A 17,598-nucleotide genomic window follows, 5' to 3' on the forward strand; every position below is an offset into this window, starting at 1 on the left:
TAATTAACGTCGGTAGACATGCAGAGGTGTTCCTCTACGTTCTGATTAGGGATCAGTGGCACCTATGTTAGGTCTGTATTTCTCCATCATATCACGTGAATGGAACAAATATCAGAAACCATATAATGTCCTGGCTATATATATGCTTGGTGCACTACTAACCAATAGCCCTGTGGACTCAGCATTAAGTTTCAGGATTTTAAATAGTGTATATTGACATGTATGCTAGTGATTCTCATTTATTCCGGTACGTGTACATTTGTTCACCACCTCTATGGGGCTTGTTCAATTAGCCGCGAGGTGCCACTGGATATCACCTCAATGTCTGGCTACGCACATTGCCAGCGGGTACGATACAAAAATCTCTGTTCACTTATCCGCACATCTCTCTTGGACATGAGGGAAAATAAGCAAAGATTTTAGTAAAAACTCATCATTATAATCAGCTATTTATATAGCGCCACTAATTCCACAGCGCTGTACAGAGAACTCACTCACATCAGTCCCTGCCCCATTGGATAAATTGGGTGTTGGTGAGCGCTCCCTAGTGTAGGGGGGAAGGAGGGGGAGTTATTGCTGCTCAGGGGAATTGGGATCAGCAAGGGTAGTTCCAGCCCTTAAGTAGGTAAATAAAGCATAGAGTGTCCCCTTAGCGCACATTTAGCTCCCTCTGGGACCTCCGTGTCCAGTAAAATGGGAATTGTGCTATTTGTTCAAGGTTTGAGCCAAGGTGATTATTATGAATATTATGAATATTTCTTTTAATATATATGCCTACTAGTGTGCAACATACTTGTTTATCAATGTTGAGGTTGCAAGTTTATATTTTCTGTGACATCACTGTACCATTTGATACCATTTGTTACCATTTGGAATAAACCAATCTTTCTATACGATTTATACATATGTGCGCTAAGGGGACACTCTACACTTTATTTCCCTGCCCCATTGGAGCTGACAGTCTAAATTCTCTAACATACATACACAGACCGAGAGACTAACGTCAATTTAATAGCAGCAAATTAACCTACTAGTATACCTTTGGAGTGTGGCAGGAAACCAAAGCACCCGGAGGAAACCCACTCAAATACGGGGAGAACATACAAACTCCACGCAGATAAGGACATGATCTGGAATCAAACTCATGTCCCCAGTACTGTGAGGCAGAAGTGTTAACCACTAAGCCACTGTGCTGCCACTAAAAACTTTGATTCAATATATCTCCGCGGATTGTTCTGGAGGCACATTGCATCACCTCGCGACAAACTGAATCTGTCCCTAAGTGAAGCAGTAGGAACTGGTTATGTTTTGAAGCTTTTCTTGACTTTAATGAAGTAGCCTATTTGGCTGTAAAGTAGAAGTCACACTAGGTGAACATTTCATTCATTTAAAACTGGACCTCATGTTTGTTGGACAACTACTAGGGGTAAAAAGGTAAATGTTTTATGGATTTGGGGTCATGTGGCTGTGATGAATTAGAAACGTGAACAGATAGACAAGTGACATGTGCAAGGCAGAACCTGGGTGTGCCAATTGTGTTCCAAATTCATTAGTTGGAAATGGTGGCTGGTATGAGCACAAGCATTTTATATGCCCAATTATAAATGGCTGGTGTGGTACCCCTAAAAATACATGTTCTCAAGTCGACAAATCTTCAGTTAAAAGTTGACTGGCGAGAAAAATATTTAAGGATAGCATTAACTATGATTTAGAACAGTGAGAAAACCATGCGTTCTCTGAGCTCTGAGATGTGCAGCCCTCCAAAAGGGCTACACTCCCTCCTCCTTAAGTGTGCTGGCCCTGGAATCCCCACAGAAGAAGGAGAGCACACAGTACTCCCTCCTCCTCTTTGTTTTTCTTGAGTGTGCTGGCCCTGGAATCCCCACAGAAGAAGGAGAGCACACTGCACTCCCTCCTCCTCCTTGTTTCTCTTGAATGTGCCGGCCCTGGAATCCCCAATGAAGAAGGAGAGCACACTGCACTCCCTCCTCCTCCTTGTTTCTCTTGAGTGTGCTGGCCTTGGAATCCCCACAGAAAAAGGAGAGCACACTGCACTCCCTCCTCCTCCTTGTTTCTCTTGAGTGTGCTGGCCTTGGAATCCCCACAGAAGGAGAGCACACTGCACTCCCTCCTCCTCCTTGATATTCTTGAGTGTGCCGGCCCTGGAATCCCCACAGAAAAAGGAGAGCACACTGCACTCCATCCTCCTCCTCGTTTCTCTTGAATGTGCCGGCCCTGGAATCCCCAATGAAGAAGGAGAGCACACTGTACTCCCTCCTCCTCCTTGTTTCTCTTGAGTGTGCTGGCCTTGGAATCCCCACAGAAGAAGGAGAACACACTGCACTCCCTCCTCCTCCTTAATATTCTTGAGCGTGCTGGCACTGGAATCCCCACAGAAGAAGGAGAGCATACTGCACTCCCTCCTCCTCCTTGATATTCTTGAGTGTGCTGGCACTGGAATCCCCACAGAAGAAGGAGAGCACACTGCACTTCCTCCTCCATTTGCAAAGTAACATCCCTGTGTTGTGCAGAGGAGGTCATATAACGTGGAAGTCGGCAGCCCCCGCTCTGCCTTATTTTCTCCTAGCAGTATATTCAGCATAGTCGACATGCTGACTGCCTGAGTATGGGAAAGGTGGGAGCCAGTCGGAGACCCAGAAACGGCAGCATGACAACAATTTAATGTTACTGTTGAAGATGAGATACATAGGGCAATACTTGTGGTTGTAGGCAAAGTCTCAGGGTTCTTTCACACCAATCTGCATTTTTTAGACTTTTCCCACATTATTAAATTCATGAAGATCGCTTAAACAATAATTCAAAATAAGGGCAATGGTGCCATTCCCAATATTGCGTTTTAACGCCACATTTGAAATTTTAGCACACAACATGACCTACTTATCATGTGTTACTGCACATTACCAGTATGATACTGTACAATATTGTATTGGTAAAGGTGCAATGCATGAAAAGCACATGGAACATGAATCACTAAAATGCGTGTAAATTGCTTCTTCATTTTGGTGTGTTTTCACCCTATTTCCAGCTGCTTGATGTGTGAATGAGTCCTAAGGCTCTCCTTAACTCAACTTTCATTTATTTTTGTTTAACTCATATATTTACATTTCTCTTAAACAGGATTACGTTGAAAGTGGGTCAATGTTTATTACAGGAGCACCTTATTCCTGGTTTCAAGCTAAGCAATTCAAGCTACCTCCTATCAATAAGCAACTCTGCAATCTGTTGACATGTGATTTTTTTGCTTATCTTAGGTTGAAAATAACTTCCAGAATGTTTGTTAGACTCATTATTTAACTAATACAAAAAATATATATAGGCCTGTATTGTGTTCTAATACAGTCATGGCCAAACGTTTTGAGAATTATACAAGTATTGGTTTTCACAAAGTCTGCTAGCTCAGTTTTAATTATGGCAATTTGCATATACTCCTGAATGTTATGAAGAGTGATCAGATGAATTGCAATTAATTTCAAAGTCCCTCTTTGCCGTGACAATGAACTTTATCCCAAAAACAACATTTCCACTGCATTTCAGCCCTGCCACAAAAGGACCAACTGACATTAGGTCAGTGATTCTCTCATTAACACAGGTGAGAGTGTTGACGAGGACAAGGCTGGAGATCACTCTCTCATACTGAATGAGCTAGAATAACAGACTGGAAGCTTTAAAAGGAGGGTGGTGCTTGAATTGATTGTTCTTCCTCTGTTAACCATGGTTATATGCAAGGAAACACGTGCATTTATCATTGCTTTACACAAAAGGGCTTCACAGGCAAGGATATTTCTGCTAGTAAGATTGCACCTAAATCAACCATTTATCAGATCATCAAAAGCTTCAAGGAGAGAGGTTCAATAGTTGTGAAGAAGGCTTCAGGGTGCCCAAGAATGTCCAGCAAGCACTTGGACCATCTCCTAAAGTTGATTCAGCTGTGGGATCAGGGCACCACCAGTGCAGAGCTTGCTCAGGAATGGCAGCAGGCAGGTGTGATTGCATCTGCACGGACAGTGAGGCAAAGACTTTTGGAGGATGGCTTGGTGTCAAGAAGGCCAGCAAAGAAGCCACTTCTCTCCAAGAAAAACATCAGGAGCAGACTGATATTCTGCAAAAGGTACAGGGATTGGACTGCTAGAGGACTGGGGTAAAGTCATTTTCTCTAATGAGTCCCCTTTCAGATTGTTTGGGGCATCTGAAAAAATGCTTGTCTGGAGAAGAAAAGGTGTGCGCTAGCATCAGTCCTGTGTCATGTCAACAGTAAAGCATCCTGAGACCATTCATGTGTGGGGTTGCTTCTCAGCCAAGAGAGTGGGCTCACTTACAATTTTGCCTAAGAACACAGCCATGAATAAAGAATTGAGGCAAAACATCCTCCAAGAGCAACTTCTCCTAACCATCCAAGAACAGTTTCGTGATGAACAATGCCTTTTCCAGCATGATGGAGCACCTTGCCATAAGGCAAAAGTGATAACTAAGTGGCTTTGGGATCAAAACATCAAAATTTTGGGTACATGGCCAGGAAACTCTCCAGACCTTAATCCCATTGAGAACTTGTGGTCAATCCTCAAGAGGTGGGTGGGCAAACAAAAACCCACAAATTCTAACAAACTCCAAGCATTAATTAGGCAAGAATGGGCGTCCATCAGTCTGTATGTGGCCCAGAAGTTGATTGACAGCATGCCAGGGTGAATTGCAGAGGTTTTCAAAAAGAAGGGTCAACACTGCAAATATTGACTCTTTGCATAAACTTAATGAATTTGTCAATAAAAGCCTTTGACACTTATGACATGCTTGTAATTTTACTTCAGTACACCATAGCAACATCTGATAAAACGATCTAAAAACACTTAAGCAGCAAACTTTGTGAAAGCCAATACTTGTGTCATTCTCAAACCTTTTAGCCATGACTTTACATTTATTTTAGTATTTTGGGTTTTGTTCATATGTTTTTTAAAAATGATGTGAGTTGCTTCAGAAAATGGTAATTAAAAAAATATGGAGATATACATCTAATAGAAATGTTGGCATTTCAATAAGGGCGTGGCAATGGTGGAATGCATTGTGTTAAAAGGAGTGTAGCTAAGAGATAGATTGGATTTTGAGGATGAAGAAGTTACATAGTCTTTCTACAGACTATAAATATGTAAATCTAGCACTGGTCAAACAAGATTTTAGATTGGATAATAACGGGTGGGTAAATACAGGCGCTTCCATCGTTCAATAATAGGAAAGTCAAACACATATAGCATGGATAACTCAGCAACAATAACTTAAACAATCGCATAGATAGTAAAGTTCCAATAACATAAATAATTCAGCATAAACTAAAATCTTCAAAGAGGGTCTTAAACAATCCCATAATGTAAAAGTCCAACAAGTCCTTATATTAGACAAGGAAATTACCCTTTCAATCCTGTCCACATGTGATTCTTTCACTCTTTCAGACATGTGGTTCTACTTACGGAATGCAGAGTAGGATCAAACTCATTCAAACATTGTTACACCGTACTTACCGACATTTCAAAACTCGGCAAGTATGGTGTAACATTGCTTGAATTTTTTGGGTCCGACATTTGTTCCTGATTGGGAGATTCTGTCTGCATTTGTCTGGTTCTTGAGAAAATACAACAATTTATTGGGATTATCCTGTTCGTTGAGTTTGATTCTGCTCTGCATTCCGTAAGTAGAACCACATGTGTGAAAGAGTGATTTTATTGTCGAATATGAGGACTTGTTGCATTTTTACATTATCTATAGGATTCTTTTTTGATGAATTATTTATGTTGCTGGACCTTTACTATCTATGGGATTGTTTAAATTGTTGTTGCTGAATTATCTATGCTATATGTGTTTACCTTTCCAATTATTAAATGCATCTGTATATACCCACGCGTTATGATTTTTATTTTATGTGAAGCAAATTCGGTGTTGTTCCTTGGGGCTAGACGGGCAGCACCCTTGCTGAGCGCCTGTTGAGACTGTTCGAAATAATTTTCGCATTTGAAATGCATTGTTACTTGAATTCTACCTTTGCACACTTCTTGTTGTTATTATAATTTATTTATATAGACAGATATATATTAAAGCTGCACAACAGATACATGTGCAGATCTCCGGAAGTATTTCATATATAATAAATGAGATTAAACTAAACAACAAACATGTTTGTGTTGTGTGGAGGAAGGCAAAGGCTTTTCAAAACCTGTGCCATAGGGGTCCTTTTAAATTTCTATATTGGAGATCAAAGTGGAGAACACAAATGGCAGATTTGGCTTCAGAAGAAGCAGACTTTGGGAGAAAACAGGGACAAGGTAATATAAAGATAGATAGTTTTGCTTCACAATGGGTCAAAAACCATAGGAACAAGTTATAATATAAAAGAATCATGCTGAGCAATGTATACAGGATGCTGCAAATAAGAAGCAGGAACAGGTATAAGCTATTGCTGTATGTAATCTGAGTATTTAGCAAAGTTAACAATTTTAATGCAAACTTCAAATTTTTAGTCCTGTGTGATAAAAGGCTGTTCAGTGTTCAAGATAGACCATCTATGGACATGACATGCGTATATTTTACACAGAACCATCATGGTTGGTCTGGAGACTCTCCGCCAAGGGTGCCATTTTTGTAGTTTTTCTTAAACAATTTTTTATTGTATTTTATATAATAATACATAGAAAAGACATAGAAACAAAAACAAAAAAAAGATCATACAGCAAGTAAAACAGTCCGTCATAGAAAATGAACCAAAAGCTGTACAACTGATAAACTGATTTGTTGAAGATAATGTAAATTAAATTGGAAATAAAATAAAAATACATAACAAGTTGTAACAAACAATAGTTGGTGATTAAAATATCCACAAATAAAAATGATCAGAAATATATATTACAAGTACGCTGTAGGGGGGTAACATTGAATCGAACATTGAAGGGTGAGTGGGGGGGGGGGGGGTGAATGTGCAATTCCATTAGAAATTAATAGAATAATAAAGATTGAAAGGAGTCATGGGGCTACTCCTGAAAGCTGCCTAAGCAGAAACCATTCAGTAGACTCAAATAGGTTCAAAATGTTGGTGCGGGTAGTCTCATCCAATGATTCAATAGAAACGCCATTTTTTCTAGAACTTTTTGACCCCTGCTTCAACATCTGGAAGGGTCGCCCGTCTATCCAGATACAGTATAACCAGCAACTCAGTTTTTACAGTGCTCACAAGGGGGAAACGGTGGATGTCCATTGACATATGGTATCAACTGCTTCGCGGCTATTACTACTAGTGTGGAATGTATCCCTGAGGAAGGCAAATTAGATTTCCAATATTTGAAATTGGTAAAAATGAGAGCTAAGGGTGCAAATTAACTGGCTAGGACATGGTCAGTCCTAGCTGCGGCCCTGGTCATTTATATTATAATAAGAGGGGTACAGAGTATTTATTTCTCCCCATCTGTGGCAGGCTTCTACTGTCAACGCTTTAGGTATCATAACCACAAAATCAGAGATACTCCCACTGATAGGAAATATATTCTGCTAAATCCTGCCATATAAAAGCACAAGTCATTCATCTCACAACCATGTCACTGCAAACACAAATGAACAAAGAGAAGTGTCACGTAACAGAGTCATTTCACGTCAGGCTAAATAACATAACAAATCATTGATATATTTCCTCTCTCCCTTCTGCTGTGCAAAACACAACGTTCTCTGATCCAGTAACAGAATAAAGCTGATTCTCTGATAGATCGGAAACTTGATCAAGAGATGCTGAAGTTTGCAAATGACACTGAAATCTTATGTTTGGCAACATTTTCAAATATTTTAATATTAGTGAAGCAGTATAGTCCACTAATTATACTATTAGCAGGAAATGAGTAATGCAGCAGGAATTAGCTTCCCTTTACAAGAAAGCAACATATGTAAAAAAAAAAAAAAAATAATTAAAAATTTTAAGTTTGTATACACAATTTGTATATGTTTACTTGAAAACTCTCAAGCTGAAAGGTAAAACTGGCATCAGCTTTGATCACACTTTAAAGGTTTCACACATTGCATTCTGTGCATGTAGCAAATATATTTGTCCAATGAACTGCATCTGTTGCCCAATCCACATCTATCTTGGATGCTAAAACAGGTTTGCGGTACAGCGGTGAAATAGAAGGTAAGTGACACCTCATTTAGATTCATTAGCTTTGTGATGTAATTCAGACAAATAGTTTAAACTTCACAGACAGGTTAACCAGTTCTTGTCCTTTAAACTATTTCTGAACTGTAATTAAAGACAGATGCACAGCAATTGCTGCTTAAAAATATAAAGATGAAACCAGTATTAGAGTACAACATCACACATACTAAATAAAAGCAACGCTCAGTTCCCTGACACGTGAAGTGTGAAATCCAAAGAGGGTTATTCCCCAAGCAATTATCTGTGCAGCGAAAAACACAATAGGTTCTGTTTCTTGATATGGACATGTGTGCACCTTAACGGATTGGAGTTCTCTGCCTGTAATTAAACTATTTCCACAGGTATCGTTCAAACACCTGCATTAATGAGCCAATGTGACGGATAAAGAGTAATGTGATCACACACTGAACTGAACTAACTAATGAAGGAGAGAACAAGATTTATAAACAAGTGAGATATTACATGGCCAGATGCATTTAAAAAACAAACAAACCCCCAGATAATTGAATATTGCAATCTGTATGTATCAAAACATAGATACAGGCGCTATTTAAAGGGTGATGTGTACAGATTAACAAACCACAATCACCTAATTAAAAGACATGTTTCAAGTTTCAGTTATACAATATAAGCTGTTATTATCCATGTGCAGAGATGAATACAACTCATCAATTTATTTTAAGTCGTTTGTTGGAAGAGATACTTGATTTATAGACATGCCTGATGTTTTAAGCTCTTAATAGTTTTATTTGTTTGTTTTGTACATAATGCAATAACATTTCAAGAAAAAATATAAGGAGGCACTGCATTTATGGCTCTGTGCGTTAAAAACATGCATTAAACATTAGCATTATATGGCAATGATAATGATTATTGTGCTGCACCTGTTTAAGGATCTAGCATCCCAGTTTCTAAAGTATGTTAACACTCCGTCAGCTACCACTTTACTGCACCACACTGCGATGGTGTATAAATAAATTATTGAAGCGTAAGTTCTAATGATCTAGAGAAACAAAAACACATACACATTACAGAAGTGAGCACGAAAGTTCCTGAACTATTAAGAAATCAGCATAACAGCAAGTTGTAGTTATATAAAGTTACAGAATAAATCACTCCCTTACCTTCTATACCTGCATCAATAAGCCCAAACTGTTCCAATAATTTCACAAAGAGAACAATGACGATAAGAACGGCTATCATTTCAAGACCTTCCAAGTTCATGGTGAGTTAGGTCATGATCTGACCAGAGCCAGCTAGTATAGAGCTCTCCTCACAGACTTTCTTTGTGAAGCCATTAAACTACATTAAGAAAGGCTACTGCCAGTCAGTTGAAGGCAGAGAGAGAGGGAGAGAGAGAGGAGAGAGAGAGAGAGTGTGTGTCTGTGTGAATACAGTGCCTCCTGCCTATGCTTGCAGAGGCCAGAAGTGGCAGACGGATAAACTCAGGCCTGTCAGGATTACCCGTATGCTCGTTATCACTCTTACACAGAAAGACAGCCATGCATTAAAGAAGGTGACGATCACCCAAAGACCCAGGAGGTCACACAGCAAACGTCCTCACTAGAAGTGAAGCGTACAGACTGACAGCAACACACCTGGGGATTTTTTTTTCTCCCCTTCTTTCGCCTGTGTTGTAGAAGTGTTGTGGATTGGCAGTTCCCTTGGTAACAAGATCTAACATCAAAAAGCAAATCTACGTTTGATACTTGGGTAAAGCTCTGCATGTAGCCGAATAGTTAAAAGCACTAAGAATGACATGATAGACTGGTCGTAGACCCCTGTTCCAGACAGCTCTTTCTGACCATGGGCAATTCACCTTGTTAGGCGAAGCACAAAAACTAGATCGTAAGCTCTGCTGGGCATGCAGACTGTGCCCGAAAAAAGAAATATAAATATTATTATTGTTTATTATTGTTCAAAGCACTACAGAATATGTTGGCGCTATATAAATAAATGATGATGATGATGATGATGATGATGAATGATGATGATGTTTATTGGCACAGCAGCACTGTGATCCATAGCATTGGAAAATGGGGGAGTAGCATAAATTAAAAACAGCGACATGCAACAGTATAGCAATGTCATGAGTGCATAGATATGTAGAGGGCCCTGCTCCTGAGAGCTTACTTACTTAAGAAGCAAGTTGAAGTTTTGGACAACAGAAAATCTGCGCCCACAGGGGTGGCGGATTAAGATTGAGTCAGGTGATTGTTGCAAAGACTTCAGATAATAGGTGGGTTTTCAGAAAGGGGGAGGGACAGAAAAGTTGAAAGGTGATGAAATTGAGTAGGTCAGTTGTTAATTAAGAGGACTGAAGTAGTGCAGAGATCTTATCCTCAGTCATAGGGAACAATACATTGAGGATGGGTTTGGGAGAATGCAAGGAGAGGGATTGGTGGGATTATATTTATATGCATTATTGCAATCCTAGCTTGGACAAGGAAATGTATAACTTCTCCAGGCTTCAGACCACTAAACTTGAATGATCCTCCAAAATACTCCAAATATTACAGAATGCTTATTAAGATTATGGAAGAAATGATCTGATCACATTGCCAGTTCTGAATCAATAGAGGACCTCAAACATGACACCGCTGTAAATAAAGGAAATTCCATTTTCCCTTACTTTTCCAAGCTACTTAGTACCTTAATATGGGTGAAACAAGTAAGAACTCAGTATCTCAGAGAGCGATAAATGATAATAGTAGCGTACAGTGGGTCACTAACCACTGGATCAGACCATAACACATGTCTCTGCAGGCACAGGAACAAGCCTCAAACAGGCTTTCTGTAGAGCAAAAAAAATGGTCATAGCTCATCACTTATAGGATTCGTTAATGCTCCAAGGATTAAAAAATCAGGTGATTGAGGGAATCACTTCTAACTGCACTTTTATTTTTAAAACATCTGTTGCCCAATATGGTGCCATTAGAGTTGAACAGAGGTGGTTCTTTTTAGGAGAAAAGAAAACAATATGAGTAATTATAGACCAGTAAACATCACATCTATTGTTGGAATTAGTTATCTTAAATGATATCACTAAATTACATCACTAAGATAGTTCAAACATTTGCTTGGGAGCAGTTTGCAAAGTGAATAGTGGCTGTGCTCCTCTATATGTGGTATGCAGGCCCGGCGGAACACGGTAAGAGGGGCGCTCCCCCCATTAGCCATCCCCCACTTCTCCGCCGCCCTTTATAAAAAAATAATCAAATAGAAAACCTGATGTCCGACATGGTGGCGCCCTCGTCCCTTCTTCATTTGCAGTGAAAGTCAGGTGCAACTTCATCAAGCACGTTGCTCCCGACATTTATTACAGACGGAGCAGTGAGCCCTTGACAGCGACAAAAGACTAGAAAAGAAGACAGAAGAGAACAAAGGAGGCAATAGAAAGGTAAGTCAGAGAAAAATAATAAAAAAGGGGCGAAGGTTTAAAGAAAGTGGCTGAAAAAAGCAATGGTGAGAAAAAAATGAAAAAACGGCACAGCATGAGGGGGAGAAAAATAATTAGTAAAGGGGCACAGCATGAAAATGCAAGGGGGAGAAAAATAATGAAAAAGGGGCACAGCTTGAAAGGGGAGACAAAAAAGGCAAGGGGAGACAAAGAATGAGAAAGGACTCATAAAAGACATATAAACAGCATGATGTGCGCAGTGTGATGATGAAGGGGGCACAGTGAGGTGATAAAGGGGCACAGTGTACTGAAGGAGGGGGCATATGTTTATAAAGGAGAAAAGTGTGATGTGTGATGATGACCTTTTAACCTTTTATGTTTTTCTTTTGGCCTAGGGGTGCCTTGAAAAAATTGCTGAGACTCTAAGGGGCATATTCAATTGTTGGCGGTTTCCGCGTTATTACGATAATACTAGCTGGATTTCCAAAGCACCGTAATAACGGTATTTACGCGCACTATTACCATAATGACGGTAATAGTGCGCGGGCCGCGTTACTTTTGGCTGTAACGTCAACAATTGAATATGCCCCTAAGGGTGCCTCAGACCGAAAAAGTTTGGAACCTTTGGAGAGGGAGAGGGGTGGAGACTTTCCTCCAGGAAACCTAAAAAGTAAGTGACAATAACGTCTTACCCACTTCTACAATTTCTATGATCTTATGAGTTTACGGAGAAATTATATTATTGTATCAGTGCCCTTAATAATATCATTTATAATAGTCATGTTTACATCACTGTAAGCGAGCTGTGAAATTATTACATTTTATTGTAGCTTTAATGTTAAAAAGAAAATGTACATACTGGCTAAATGCGCTGCAACTTATACAACCGGTTCCGCTATCTGAATAACATATTGTCATAATATTGACATGCATATGGTATGCTGGGTGAGATACTTTTTTCTGGAAAAGAATGTATATCTTACTAGCTATATTTGGGGAAAGATATAGATGATAAGACTTGGACAGAACTTTCGGAGACGACGGAAAGCTCCATCGTAGAAGTCGGAATCAGGGCCAGAGTGTTAGAAGATCCATCCATTACAAATACATGTTTTGTAAGAAACAGCGCTGGTCCATTACCAAGCCATATTTATTTTACTTCTTTTATATTTTCAGTTAAAACATTAAGCAAATCAAGAGATTCAGTTTATCTTTGTTTTAATGGAGGGAAAAAAGAAACTCTCTGAATGACAAAACAAGAAAAGAAAAGCAGCAAAAGAAGAGTCCATCAAAAAACAAACTGGATCACTTTATATTTATATAAAGAAATCAAAGCCTGCAAGTGAGTACTCCCAAGAAGAAGAAAACCAAGCAATCAATTCCACAAGTGAGTACTGACAACCAGGAGAGACTACAAACAGCCAGAATATCATAAAAGATAATTTGGTAACAGGAGTGTAAATGAGTATAGAGGAGCAACTTGACACACAAATAATATCAATACTTCAGAGGCAGAAAAATCTTCCTTACTCTCATCCAATGCAAGCTTACTGTCCATGGAACTAGAAGATCCAGCAAATTAGCCACAAATTACTGATGAATTAAGAATTAATCTTACGGAATCCGGACCTCCTCAAAATAAATACCTGTTGTATCCTCTGGATTCTAATAAACGCACGTTCCGTAACACATATTATAACCATAAAATGGAAAATGGGCAATTAGTGCCAAGGCCTTGGCTAGTGTATTTCAAGTCAAAGGATTGTGGGCCTGATTCATTAAGGATCTTAACTTAAGAAACTTCTTATTTCAGTCTCCTGGACAAAACCATTTTACAATGCAAGGGGTGCAAATTAGTATTCTGTTTTGCACATAAGTTAAATACTGATTGTTTTTTCATGTAGCACACAAATATCAACTTTACATTTCAGTGTACAAATAAGCTATCAAGTATTTGTGTGCTAAATGAAAAAACAGTCAGTATTTAATTTATGTGCAAAACAGAATACTAATTTGCACCCCTTGCATTGTAACATGGTTTTGTCCAGGAGACTGAAATAAGAAGTTTCTTAAGTTAAGATCCTTAATGAATCAGGCCCTGTTGTTCTGTTTGAGTTGCAAGTTATTTTCTGATTTCAGTGATTTTTCCAGCTTTGTTACCGCAGGTTACAATCATTGTCAAACTTTATCCAAGGCACTTCATACACATGAAACAAGTCTTGGACATATTAAACATTTGAAAATGTTGCACGAGTTAAATTTTTTTTTGAAAAATAAGACAACACTTGATGCCAAAAATCAACAGTCATATGAGCTCCAAAAGAAGCATTGGATAGATGTGATTACAAGGCTTATAGAAATAACAAAATATCTTGCTTCTCAATGCCTAGCTCTAAGGGGTTCGTCTGATAAGCTTTTCCAAAAAAATAATGGAAATTTTTTGAAACTAAACTAAGAACTCTTTGGCAAATTTGATCCTGTTATCTCGGCTCACATTGAAAGAACCATCAGGATAGATTCAAAGATTCATTATCTGAGCAAAGACATACAAAATGAAATAATTGACTTATTGGACAAGGCAATCATAGAAAAAATTGTTTCTTCAATAAAAGAAGCAAAATATTATTCTATAATCTGGGACTGTATTCCAGATGTCAGTCACACCAAACAAATGACTGTTATTATTCGTTATGTTACATGCAAAGAAAATACTGTTCTCATTAAGCAACACTATTTAGGCTTCTTAGAAGTGGATGACTCAAGTGGAGAGGGGCTGTGCGGCATCATTATCAAGTTACACAGCTGGAATCTGAACATTGGAGATATAAGAGGTCAAGGCTATGACAATGGTGCCAACATGAGAGGTAAAAAGATTGGCCTTCAGGAGTTAATATTAAACGAAAACCCACGTGCTTTCTATGTACCATGTCCACAGTCTTAATTTGGTAATTAATGATGCTGCCAAAGTTAATTGTGAGAAAATTCGTTTTTTTGTGACAGTTCAAGAAATTTTCAATTTTTTTTTTTGCCTCGGTGAAGAGATGGGGTATTCTTAAAAAACATATTTCTTCTCTTACATTAAAACCTGTCACAGAAACTCGATGGGATATTCGCAATGATGCTCTGCAACCTCTTAGGCATCAAACAGGAGAAACATATGATGCTTTATATGATATTTTTAGCAATGAAAATTTTTATGCTCACTGGTACTGTGGCGTGACTTGCTAAATCATATCAATCCTGTCAGCAAGATGCTTAAGAATACAGAAGAAAATATTTGCCTTGCTTTGACAACCATAAGCAATTTAACAACATTTGTGTTGAAATATCGCACTCATCACAGCTACAAGTCCTTAATTCAAACCTCCAAACAACTTTGTGAAGATATTGATGTAGAGCCTGAATTCAAATCAATAACTAGAATTTGTAGAAGGTAAAAGTCATCACAGTTCCTATATGAGCACAAAGATGAATGAATCCCCTAAAACAACTGAAGATACATTCACAGTGAATTTTTTCTACACTTTTTTGGACATTGTGATGCCATCTCTTGATGATCGTTTTGACCTGTTACAACAACATAACAGTAGATTTGCATTTTTGTATAATATCAATACATTTGATGAACCAGACCAAGACACGTTGATCCAGCAATGCAACAATTTGCAAATGGATTTATCTGACAGTGATAACAGAGACACAAAAGGGTCAGAATTATATGATGAACTACGTGCCTTCAAAAGATATATTTAAATCGGAATTATCAAAATTAAGTAATCCTTCGAAATGCTGAAATTTATTCAAACCAATGATTTGTCATTCCCGAATTTTAGCACTGCCCTAAGACTATAACTGACACTTCCGGTTAGCGTAGGCAGTGGCCAACACTCTTTTCAAGCTTAAAATTAATTAAAAATTATTTGTAAAATTGTATTACAAACAATACATATTCTTCACTTATATTATTCATATATCAATAAATATTTTCTGTTTCATGTATTACTCTCTTTATTAAAGTTTATTATATGATTTGTATTAAAAGAAGCAAAGCATTATTGAATTAAAAAATAATTCATACAATTTTTTTTTCCTGCAGGGGAGCTCCAGACATGCTAGCACCCGCCCTGGTGGTATGAAGACAAATAGGATAGAATTTTCTGTATGTCTGCATTTTCATTGCTTACTATTTCTATTAGCGTTATTTACAGTGAGAGTAATGGCATAGTGTCACAGAAATGTATGTTATGGTACTTTAAAAAAAAGTTTGTATCTTTTTTAGTTGAATAAAATGTTGATTCTCTGTGTACTAAGTAGAGTTAGATTAAGCAACCTAGCTCCCATGTGAACTCATATTTTAAATGTAATTTAGATGTATTTTGACATTTTAAAAGGCCAAGTAATTCAGAGTCTACAAGCTATTGAAAGCCAGTTGACATCACTCATAAATTTAATCACTTTCTAAAGTTTCTCTGCCCAATATTTTGACCCTAGCATCAGACATTTGCTCACACATTTATGTACCTGTTTTTAAAGTTTATTTGACTCTTAGTTGTTTGCTACTGTCTGTGTCTCACCTAGCAGCTTATACTGTTGAAACCCTGTGTGTATGTGTGTTGGCCCACGGTTACCAAAGATACAGTATAGCACTTTGAATTTTGCACGAATATTGCTGGTTCGCCCAGTCTAAACTGGGATACTAAGAATGTCACTGTCTCCTGTCTACTATGTACAAAGGGCAGTAGCGCTTCTGAGTTAGTGACGCTATATAAATAAACGCTGACGATGATAATGTCAACAGATTGTTCATGGAATTGGCCGCTTTGTGCAGTTTACTAAGTTTAACTAGGGTCAGAGGTCTACACAGGCAGCAAACCAGACCAAAGTAAATGCAATAAAGGGATATTTAATAATTGTGACAAAGAGCAAAACAGTGAAGCTACACAACTACAAGAACACAAGAAAAATGAATATGCAAAACAAAGGACAGGGAACAACATATATAACAGGTACTGAGTAATATTTGCTGAGACTAGGGAAGCAAGCTAGGGGTCAGGCATTTCTAGGCTAGGCAAATACAGACCAGGAACTCCTAAGGAGTTCAACAAGACCATCATTGCAGCCCAAAGGTGGCCATTGATAGGTAAGTTCCATCTGTCCCGGAAAGTTGGCTAAATTGATCTTTGCAATGTGTTGCCTAAACTGACCAGAATCTTTCATAGTTAATAACATTTGCTGCTTGCCCTCTACATGTATAAGTTATTCATGATAATCTTATGTCCTTCTTTTGTTCAATGTGTTGATGAATACTGTACCTATTGTTGACCCTATGCCGAACAATGTTTGTGGATACTTAATCTGCAATATATTATTCACTCTTCCACTACTCCAGACCCAGAGGGTCATTATCCTTCTAGAGGATTCTCAGTTGTTACTGTGTGGATGTGATTAAATGGTTCCTGGCTTGTAAGTGCATAAATCCCACTTCTCACCACCATATGTATTTGAGAAGTGGGAAGCTGGTCCACAGCTGTGTTGTCCAAGAGGCAAGATGCGTTTCATGCATCAAACAGAACTGTAAGAGAATGCTGTAAATGTTCATTAATGATTATGTGTCTGCCTCTAGGAATAGGGAAATTAGCATGCACAAGAGTGAGCTTCATTGAATGGATGGTCCAAAGGATTCTTCCTATTTTGACCAATCCTCTTGTTTAATGAAGAAGGGCAGGTCTGTAGTAAGTATAAATACTTATAGGAGGAACATAGCGCCCTTGGTTACTTCCATCAGTACCTATCATATGTGATTGAGGAGGTGGCAATGACAAGGATGCCATTAATATAAAATTCACCTGTGACACCATGCACTGGTGTTAACTTTAAGGCTATTTAGATTTTCCATGGCCAGAAACAAATCCAATATTCTATGATGAGTACGCAGTTGAAAAGCTGCAGGAAAATGGCTAGAGCCCAATACTTTCTTTAGCAAAATCTAATATGTGGTTATACT

At 38.3% G+C, this 17,598-nt stretch overlaps 1 protein-coding gene across 3 annotated transcripts in view; it reads right to left on the reverse strand.

The window, feature by feature from the left end:
- Positions 1–17,598, reverse strand: part of KCNIP4 (potassium voltage-gated channel interacting protein 4) — a 511,112-nt gene that overhangs the window by 349,025 nt on the left and 144,489 nt on the right. Inside the window, exon 1 of one of the 3 annotated variants that reach the window (XM_075194726.1) lies at positions 9,319–9,750. The exons of the other annotated variants lie outside the window; for them this stretch is intronic. Within the exon in view, the coding sequence (XP_075050827.1) occupies positions 9,319–9,418 (100 nt within the window). The 5' untranslated portion in view covers positions 9,419–9,750. Of the gene's footprint in view, positions 1–9,318; positions 9,751–17,598 lie in introns of those variants that run through there. 3 annotated transcript variants of the gene reach the window in all.

The sequence above is a fragment of the Mixophyes fleayi genome, chromosome 1 (assembly GCF_038048845.1).
Source record: "Mixophyes fleayi isolate aMixFle1 chromosome 1, aMixFle1.hap1, whole genome shotgun sequence".
NCBI classification, from domain to species: domain Eukaryota; kingdom Metazoa; phylum Chordata; class Amphibia; order Anura; family Limnodynastidae; genus Mixophyes; species Mixophyes fleayi.